Below are 10,784 nucleotides of genomic sequence, written 5' to 3' on the forward strand. Positions count from 1 at the left end.
TTTGTGAGTGAACTCTGAAACTCTCCTCTGATAGAGACCCACCCTTCAGGGCAGTTATAACCTTTGTTGTAATTCAGTGAGAACCTTTGTTATGTCTCTGACAGGACCTTGCCAATGAGGAGTCTGTCTTACTAGCAAAGCTGGTTTCTCAGTGCCAATACACTTCCCTTTTCTTGCCACATTCAGATTTCAGGTTTGTGAATTCTTTCACATTGGACCTACAACCAACCAGAGAGGATTCTCACACATCAATTCCCTACCACTAGAACCGTATCACCATGACTCCCCTTTCAAACCACCACTGGGAGACAAGGCCATTGCTTTTCTTCCACATTTAGTCCCAGTCATTTTCTATATCCTGTCACAGATGTTTAAGTACTGCTGTGGGGATGAACATCTTAGTGCTTCACATAGCACATGTCTGAAGCGAGATCTGAACTCAGATCTTCCTGACCCAGGCCCAGTGCTCTATAAGGTGGTCATCTAGCCATCTCTAGAAGATAAAGATGGTCAGCAAAAGGACAAACTAAATAAAATGAACCTATTGTTTTTATCTAGCCCAACTTCTTGCCTACTAGTCATCATAGAATCTCTTGGTAAAAAGCTGGTATTTATTTTCCTTCAGCACTATTACTCAAGATCATTCTGTCTGAACAGTAGGAAGCTACAGACTAGTTTTAAGTAACAATCTGAGTGTTCCAGTAAGAAACTGCTGGATGGGTTCAGAAAGCACTTACTTTACCTCTTTCAGCCTAATCTGTATTTTAAAAATAATTTCTCATTTTATTTTTAATAATAGTTTTTTATTTTTAAAATATATGCAAAGATAGTTTTCAACATTCACCCTTGCAAATTCTTACGTTCCAATTTTTTTCTCCCTCTCCCCACTCTCCTCCCCTAGACTGCAAGTAATTCAATATATGTTAAACATGTGTAGCTCTTCTATACATATTTCTACATTTATCATGCTGCACAAGAAAAATCAGATCAAAAAGGGGGAAAAAATGAGAAAGGAAAAAAGAAAGCAAACAACCACAAAGAAAGTGAAAATCCTTTATTGTGATCCATATTCAGTCCCCCGAAGTCCTCTCTCTGGATGCAGACAGCTTTCTCTATCACAAGTCTAATGGAATTGGACTGCATCACCTCATTGTTGAAAAGAGCCAAGTCACTTCACAGTTGATCATCATTTAATCTTGTTGCTGCATACAATGTTCTCTTAGTTCTACTCACTTCACTCAGCATCATTTCATGTAAGTCTCTCCAGGCCTCTTTGAAATCATCCTCCTAATTGTTTCTTATAGAATAATAATATCCCTTTACATTCATATACCATAATTTATTCAGCCATTTCCCAATTGATGGGCATCCATTCAGTTTCCAGTTTCTTGACACTACAAAAAGGGCTGCCACAAACGTTTTTTCACATATGGGTCCCTTTCTCTCCTTTATGATCTCCTTCTGATAAAGCCCAGGAGAGACACTGCTGGATCAAAGGGTATGCAGTTTGATAGCCCTTTGGGTATAGTTCCAAATTGCTCTCCAGAATGGTTGAATCAATTCACAACTCCACCAACAGTGTAATAGGAAAAATATAGTTTTCATATTATTACCTTTTCCTGTCATCTTAGCCTATCTGAGAGGTATGTACTGGTATCTCCAGTATTGTCTTAATTTACATTTCTTTAATCAATAATAATTTAGTGCATTTTTTCATATGACTAGAAATGTCTTTAATTTTTTTCATCTGAAAATTGTCTATTCATATTCTTTCACTTTTTATCAATTGGAGAATGGTTTCTATTCTTATAAATTTGAGTCAGCTGAAGCACTAGATCTTTTGGCTGACCAAGCTACTCAAACAAGAGAGGCTGTTTTACAACAGCCTTGTGCTGGATTATTTGTTAGCTGAGGAAGGGGAAGTTTGTGTGAAACTAAATTTATATATTTTGTTGTATTAAGATGTTGAAGAGATCTCAGTGTATAAATAAGAGGGGGGACTGAACGAGATAAAGTGAGATCTCTCAAGACAGTTGTGAAAATCGAGTAAGGCTTCATCTATTTCGAAGTTTGAGTAGGCCTGAAGGACTTTAAGTATGAAGTCAAGGGCATACTTAAAGTCTCCTCCCTGCTATCTTAAGGACTTACTTAAAGTCTTCTCTTCTCCCTGCTATCCCCTCCCTGTTATCCCCCTAAGGGCATACTTAAGTCCCCTTCTTGTTATCCTCCCTATTTCAGCCAAATATGGGCATCTATGTACTTATTGGTCAAGTTCAATTTCTTGAATAGTTCTCGCGTTTAGAATGTAAGATCCTCAGCGAATAAGGATGAGGGTCAGTGGTGGGAGGGGAATTTGCATTAGGCATTAAAGGTGTCGACCCTGCCCCCTACGGTGCTTCCTCCCTTCGATGGACTGCTCGATAAGTCGGTCACAAGTTCTCGAGAACGTATGGTAGACTTTGCTTTGCTTCTAGAGATCTATCCAGTTGTTTTATTAATGGTTTCTGACTCACACACCCCCATGTTCTACCTGCCATCTATTGAAGCACCAGTCCTTCAGAAGCCACTACAAATCCACCCCACTTTGGGGTAGTAGACAAGGCCTTGGACTCAAGAGTCTAGACGATGAGTTCAAATTCTACACAGCTTTACTAGCTGTAGAGTTCAACTCTAAATCTATGATGCTATGATTTCAAGATTTATCCTGGGTGTCTCTTGAGCTCACTGGTCAAAGGATTTGTACCAGTATAAAAGGTGGAATCCTCATTATATATATGTGGAGGGGAAAACTTGCCCCTAGAATTTGAATGGGGAGAAAAGAAAGAATTTGCATTTAAAATATAAAATTCATTATCTCACCTAAACATTACAAAAAGTAGGTAAGTTCATAGTATTATGTCACAGTGATTCAGTTTCCCTGCTTCTCAAAGCTCAGTTCTGCAAAACCTCGCCTCCCTCTTTATCAGAATATTTGATAAGGGTAAAAGATCTTATGTTTTAGAATATCAGAATGCCTCTCCCCATCCCAAACTATCGGAATGTCAGATACTGTCTTATCAAAATGCCTCTCCCCTTGTCCCGGGTGCCTCCCCCTATTTTGTCATCGCCTGCTCACCCCACCCTCCGTTTCCACTCTCAGTATTCTGACTCTACCCCTGCCTCAGTATATCCAGTCTGAGCCACATTTATATAGGTCATTGAGAACTCGCACTGGATTCTTGGCGACGATAGTCTCATTCAGCCCTGGGACCAAACCATGGATCCATTTGGTTCCAGTAAATCTTTCCCTTTCAAATAAATTATTAAATATTCTCTTTAAAAATAAATAAATAAACAAACAAACAAACAAACAAATAAATGAATAAATTTGAGTCAATTCTCTATATATTTTAGAAATAAGGATTTTATCAGTATCCTTGAACTTAAAATGAATTTTCCCACTTTTGCTTCTCTTCTTATCTTGGCTGCATTGGTTTTATTTGTACAAAAACTTTTCAATTTAATATAATCAAAATTATCCATTTTTGCATTCCATAATGTTCTCTCACTCTTCTTTGCCCATAAATTGCTTCTTTCTCCACATATCTGAGAGGTAGACTATCCCTCATTATTCTAATTTGCTTATAGTATCGCCTTTTATGTCTAAATCATGAACACATTTTGACTTTATCTTTAATCTAATCTATAAATCTAGATTGAGTAGCAATGAATTATGGAGCTGGAAGATTTTAACTGCTTTGGGTAGTATTTGCAGGACATTTATAATCTTTTTTCTGGACACTTTTATTCCCTTACTGTCGTCTAAAGTTGGCTTTTTTGGCCCTCTATACCACACTACTGATTAATAATAAGCATGTACCTTATCTCCTTCCCTCTTATTTTGTTCAGAAAACTTGTTATCTAGCCATATTTCCTCTTTCTGCACTTATAAAATTGAATTTTTGCAACCAAATGTAAGACTTTACATTTATCTCTACTAAATAGAACATTTAATGTAAGTCAATATTCTAGGCTGTTGGGACCTCTTTTGTATCCTGATTTTGACATGTAACATGTTAGTTATTCCTCTCAGCTTTGAGTCCTCTGCAAATTTAAATTTAAAAAAAATTTGCTAATTTTTTTTAAGTTTCAGTACAAGGATGTGGTGTAGTGCATGCAAATATACAAATCAACACTACATGATTTCAGGGATGAGGTGACTTTTTCAGCTATTAGTCTGTGTCCCTTTGTGGCTCAAGTATAAACAAATAAGCTTCCAGCTTTTAAGATCAGTTGCCTGAATGCCAAGAGGACTAGTCTACCATATTGACCACAATGTCACAGACCTAAAAAGTATACTTCAGTGTCTTAGCAAAAATACACTGAACTACACTTGATTAGTGTACTAAACAGAAAAAATACAAAGCATAATGCAGAGAAAACCAATTTTATCTAATGTATAAAACTAAAATTTTATACCTTTTTCTATAGCAAACTAAATATATAGGCTATTCCCTCTTTGAACCAAATCTGATAAGATTAAAGTTCAAGCAATGCTCACTCCCCTCCCTTCTTTCCTTCAACTTTAATGATTTAATATCTTTTCATGTAATAATTTTTTTTGCCTCTCCTTTCCTATTCTTCCAGTATAATCCCTTTTCTACTCCTAATTTCTTTTTTGGGAGATCTGAGTTCAAATCTGGTCTCAGACATTTAACACTTCCTAGCTATGTGCTTAGGCAAGTCACCCCAGTTGCCTGGGGATGGGGGGATGGGGAATAAAACCATAAGGTTTTTTTTTTTTTAATTCTGTTTATCTTTTTATACTTCTCTTGAGTTTTGTACTTGGAGAGCTGTTCATCAAAACAGCTTTTCATCAGAAATGATTGAAAATCTTATTTTATTGATGTTCATTTTTTCCCCCTAAAATATAATATTTAATTTTGCTGGGTAGTTGATTCTTGGTTGTTGTTAAGGGACAGTTCTCCAAGAGCCTCCACAGCTGTGAATCATAATATCTGAAGGAGCTGCAGAGCAGCCTTTGCTGATATAGGTGTTGCAGACTGGGAATGAGATAAATTGGAGGCAGAAGGAAGAAGAGAGAGGTCAGACAATGCAACAGCCTCTCAGTCAGAGAGGTCAGAGAACAGCAACTGTCTCTCAGTCTCCTTGTAGCATCCTCTCACACGAGGAGATCTATTCTGCAGGTCTGGGTTGGATTTCCAGCAGCCACTGTCAGGTGGCTCCCATGTATTCCAATATATGGTGCCTGAATGTGGGGTATAAGAAGCATAAGAATTACAAGATGAACCAGAGTTGTTCATGAGTAGGATCCTCCCAGAGTTCCTTCTTTAACCTGCAGGGAAGAAAAGGAAGAAGAGCCCTGATAAGGCTTTTATAGTCGGGGTAACACATCAAAGGGCTGAGCCCAGAGACTGATGAGAGACTTAAATGCCTGTACTGACTACAATCCTTTTTTCCATTTGAAAATTTGCCACTGTCAGGTGGCTCCCATATATTCCAACAGCTCCTGTGTATTCCAACAGATTGTAGCCTTCTGGGATATCAAGAAGCCTTCTGATTCCAAGCCTTCTGATCTTTTAATGTGGAAGCTGCTAAGTCTTGGATAATCCTGATTGTGGCTCCTTGATATATGAATTGTTTCTTTCTGGCCACTTGCAAGATTTTCTCCTCAATTTGATAGTTCTGGAATTTAGCTACAGTATTTCTTGGAGTTTTCTTTTTGGGACCTCAGGAGATGATCACTAAATTCTTTTAATGACCATTTTACTCTAGTTCTAGGACATCAAGACAACTTTCCTTGATGATTTCTTGAAAGATGTTGTCCAGGCTTTTTTTTTTTTTCATTGTGGCTTTCAGGTACACTAGTAATTGTTAGATTATCTCTCCTGCATCTATTTTCCAATGAGGTTTTTTTTTTTTTTTTTTTTTTTTTACATTTTCTTTCTATTTTTTCATTTTTAAAAATTTTGTTTGAGTGATTCTTAATGTCTCATTGAGTCATTCTCTTTCATTTGTTCAATTCTAATTTTTAGTGAATTATTTTCTTCAGTTAGGTTTTTTTTTTTTTTTTTTTTTTTGGCCTTCTTTTGCATTTGGCCAATTGTACTTTTGAAATAGTTGTTTTGTTCAATGGCTTTTTTTTTTTCATTTCACCAATTCTATTCTTAAGGAATTGTTTTCTTTTTTTTCATTTAACCAAATTTATTTTTTAAGAAGTTATTTGATATATATATTTCCATTTTACCAAATTTATTTTTAAGTAGTTTTTTTTAAGTCAATTTCTGTGCTTCCTGTTCTAAGGTATTGGCTCTCCCCAAAAAAACTTTCATAACTTTCCTGCAAAGCTCTCATTACTCCCTCCCACCCCATTTTTCTCTTATTTCTGTTTTAAGATCATTTTTTAACTCTTCCAAGACAGCTTTCTGAATTGGAGATCAGTTAATCTCCCATTTTGAGGCTTCACCTGAAAGCATTTTGCCTTTGCTATCCTCTTGGGTTTGTGTTCTAATCTTCCTTGCCTCTATAGTAGCTCTCTATGGTCAGAGTTCTTTTTGCTTTTTTACTCCTTTTTAAAGGTTGAAGCACAGGAGATATTGCCCCAAATTTCCTCTGCAATGCAACAGGGGCTTCTCACTGGCTGCACTGGGGCTGGTGATGCTGCATGCTTCCCTAGGTTGAGCGGGCCTGACCAAGTCCTTCCTGTTATTCTGGGGTTAAGGGACTCACAATTTGCCTTCTGTAGTTGCATTAGAGGTGTCACAGATTTATTGACCTTCTAAACCAGGACAAAATAGCCAATGATGCTGTATTTTGGCTAAGAGCTTCCTGTTAGATTCCTTGAAACGGGCCTCCCTTCTCTTTACCTACTCTGGGCCGTATTCCCGCCTGCCCAGTTGACACTGACCTTTCCTGAAATCCTTCCAAGATGTCTTAAGCAGGAAAATATTACATTCCAAATTTTTGTGGGTTCTGTCACTCTAAAATCTGTTCAGAGGCTAGATCTAGTGTTGACTCTGAGGGAAGCTGTGGAGACATCAGACAATATTCTGTCTACTCTTTGCTATCTTGGCTCTGCTTCCCAAAATTTATACTTTTTAAAAAGTCATTTATAATAATGTTAAACTAGTACAGAGCCAAAGTTGGATCTTGGATTCCTTTCATAGTGACCTCAGACTATTGTCAATTTTTTTGGTCTGATCATTCAACTTGCCCTGAATACTACTAATTGTATTATTGACTAAGGTACATCTTCTCTTTAAGAATAACATAAGATTTTATCCAAAACTTTGGTAAGACCTAAGCAACTAGTATCTACAACATTATCTAGACATACTGATTTAGAAACTTGTAAAAAAATTGATTTATTTTGGTGTGACATGTTCTTGAGATGTCATGATGTATCTTAGCAATCATGACTTTCTTTTACATTAAAAATATATATATATATATATATATATTCACTAACTATTCTTTTAAAATTACATTCTAGAATGTCATCCAAAATCAAAGCCAATCTCATTATCTTATAGCGTACAAATATTACTCTTTTTTTCTATTTTTGAAAGTCAGAGGGTTTTTTTCCTTTCTCTAATTCTGAAGAAATTCTTATGCTTCATAAATTTTCAAAGATTATTGACCGTTTTTCCTTTGGGGCAGCTAGGTGATACAATGAATAAAGTATCAGGTCTGGAGTTAGGCCTGAATTCAAACTTATTAGCTGTGTGACCCTGAGCAAGTTACTTCATTGCTATTTGCCTCAATTGCCTTATCTGTAAAATGGGGATCATAACAATAGCACCCTCCCAGGGTTATTATGAGGATTAAATGAGTAATAGTTTTTAATGCATTTTAGCATTTAATACTGGGCACATAGTTAAGTATTATATGAATATTAGTTATTAGTAATTAATAGGTACAAAGACTAGTTCCACAGTTATATAAATAGTTCCACAATTTCACAAACTATTTGGGATATAGTTCATTTGGGTTTGATAATCTGGAATTACCAAGGGCAACTAAATCTTTTTATATTATTTCTTTGTTAATTTGGAGTTGTAACTTCATATTAGCATTTTCTCCCACTGTCCAAACATGAGTTTCCTTGGCAGAGAAAACAGAAAAAATATAGAATTTGAGTTCTCCAATGTCTATTGTCATTTTGTCTATTCAAAGCAATGGTTATTATACTCAAAGAAAGGGGTATGCTGGTAAACATTTAATTGAAAAAACATACATATAACACACTTTAATTTTAATGTGTATTTTTGATATTTTCTCTTTCACTTTCTTAAGTTCTGAGAATCAATAAAACAAAAAACAAAGCCCAAATTTATAGCATTTGATGATTTCTGAGATATAAATGCTCAGAATAAAGATTTAACAAGTACAATCTGACTCCAGTACACTCCCTGCTTCTATCTCTTTGATCCTCCTCTTCTCCAATATTTCTTAGAAACTTGTTTTTAGATTCCTTTCAACTATTTTTAAGTAGGTATTGAGGGGAAAAAAGAGTTCAGAGTTTACAAAAAGAGGAATCAATATGGGAAACAGACTTGATGCGTCAGATAAGTTGGATTTGAGTTTTGCCTCTGCAGCTTCTTAGATATATGACCTCTATGTACATAGTCACAACTTCTCTGAGCCCAGCTTCCTTTTGGGAACAGTGATACCTACTTGGACATTGGTTGGAGCTGTGATTTATTGACATAGGGAGATCCCAGTGAGGAATTTCTTTTATCAGTGAAGATAGGTATCTTTTCTACAACTTCGCCTTTGAATGTTGCCAATGGGTGGCAAATTGGGTGACTTTTCCAGTGTCACCCAGTTAGTCTGTATCAAAAGTAGCACTCGAATTCAGCCTCTCCTAAATTTAAATTAGGTACTCTACTCCCTACAAAATGCTATTTTTCACATGTCCAAAAATAAACAAAAAGCTACAGGTAGGGAGTGCAAAGGATTTATCACTAAATCCAGTAATGTTAGATTTAAAAATTCAGCACTAGAAAATCAGAAGCAGCATGTTAGGTCAAGTAAAATAAGGCACAAAGAAACCTTGGTTCTCTGGAGCTATTAGGCAATGCTTTAGGTTGGTTTTTTCCTAACTTTTCTATGACAGTAGAAGATACTATTATCTTCTCAGTCATTCAGGTTCATACCTAACTGTGATTCTTAATGCCTTGCCTGTACCCCATATTCAATCAGTATCCCAGAAATATCTATTCTACCTTCATCTCCTTCAGTTCCCTGGTAAAGGCTTTTATCACTTCAAGCCTGGATTATTATAATAACCTTCTAGTTGGTTTCTTTGCTTTCGGTCTTCCCACTCCATTACATTCTCCCTCTACTTGTCTGTCAAATTGATCTTAAATTTCAGGTCTAATCAAGTCAATCCCCAATTTATCAACATCAGATGGCTTCCTATTACTTTTAAGATCAAATTAAAGTCCTTTTTTTTCTTTTAAAGTCCTTTATAATTCAGCCCCCTCCTAGTGTTCTAGTCTTCTTATATCTTTCTCCTGTATATACTCAGATCCAGTGACACTGCCCTCCTTGTTTATTATTCCTTGAAGAAGATATTCCATCTCTTGACTCTGAGAATTTTTGCTGGCTATCCCCCTTGCCTGAAATTTTCTCCCTTCTCTTCTCTTCCTCCTGGCTTCTCTGACTTCTTTTAATTCTCAACTAATTCCCCCACCAAGAACCCTTTCTTGATACTCCTTAAGGTTATAATCTTTCTTCTATTGATTATCTTCAATTTATCTTGTATATAAATTGTACATAATTGTTTGCATGTTGTCTTCCCCATTAGACTGTGATCTCCATGACAGCAGTGACTGTTTAGCCTTTTTTGTCTCTTTAGCACTTAGCTCAGTATCTGCCACAACAGTGAGTGCTTGGTATTTGACTTTCTAGTCTCATCTTTGTCATTAACTGCTGTGTGACCTAAGTCAAGTCACCTATCTCAATATTTTTTACATTGGTTAAATAAAGATGATCACACATGCTCTCTCTATTTTGCAGAAGGCTTAGGAATTTATCTTTAAATATTAGTGAAACATAAAAATAAACTCTCTGAAACAGAAAAAGTTGTAAAACACAATGTTAAAATATTATAGCTAGATGGAATGCTAAAACATAGGATATCATAATGTGAAATAGCAGAGCACTGAAATGGATCCCAGAGATCATATAGTCATTTTACAGGTGGGGAAACTAAGGCTTAGAGAGTTTAAGTACCGTACCCAAGATTAAGTACTGTACTCACACAGTGAGTGAATGGCATAACTACCATGCTCTTTTCAGTATATTTGCACACATGAAATAATTACTCAATTAAATGTTTTCAGGAGAGCTTTCAGGTATTTCTACCTACTACATTAACCTTCTACACTAACAATAGTGATCTTCCTTTCCCCTGGGGATTGTCCAAGCAAATTAACATAGCTAGTGATCTGGCCTTTTAGCTATTCAGATCCTGGACTGCATCTGACAGAGTTGAGTCTCAAATCACAGGATCATAGAATTTACAACTGAGAGGAACCTTAAATAACTAAATTAGTTCAGTCCCTTAATTTTCCTAATTGCACTACATATGGGAAAATTAAGGTTAAATGGCTTTCTTTATAAATGCAAAGAACTGGGATTGGAAGGTAGGTTTTATAACCCTTAATATATAAAGTATATAATATATACTTCCACTATACCACCTCGACTTTCTCAATTGATATCCTGAATATGTGATGCTGCCTCTCACTTGAGAAAATGGCCACAATGGAGCCCAG

General features: G+C 36.0%; 1 protein-coding gene across 1 annotated transcript in view; it reads right to left on the reverse strand.

Annotated features, from left to right (window-relative positions):
* Positions 1-1,039: 1,039 nt before the first annotated feature.
* Positions 1,040-10,784, reverse strand: part of ITPK1 (inositol-tetrakisphosphate 1-kinase) — a 371,106-nt gene continuing 361,361 nt past the window's right edge. The window contains exon 11 of the mRNA XM_051977360.1: positions 1,040-5,335. Coding sequence (XP_051833320.1) covers positions 5,331-5,335 — 5 coding nt within the window. The 3' untranslated portion in view covers positions 1,040-5,330. The remainder of the gene's footprint in view (positions 5,336-10,784) is intronic.

Source organism: Antechinus flavipes, chromosome 2 (assembly GCF_016432865.1).
Source record: "Antechinus flavipes isolate AdamAnt ecotype Samford, QLD, Australia chromosome 2, AdamAnt_v2, whole genome shotgun sequence".
Taxonomy (NCBI): Eukaryota; Metazoa; Chordata; class Mammalia; order Dasyuromorphia; family Dasyuridae; genus Antechinus; species Antechinus flavipes.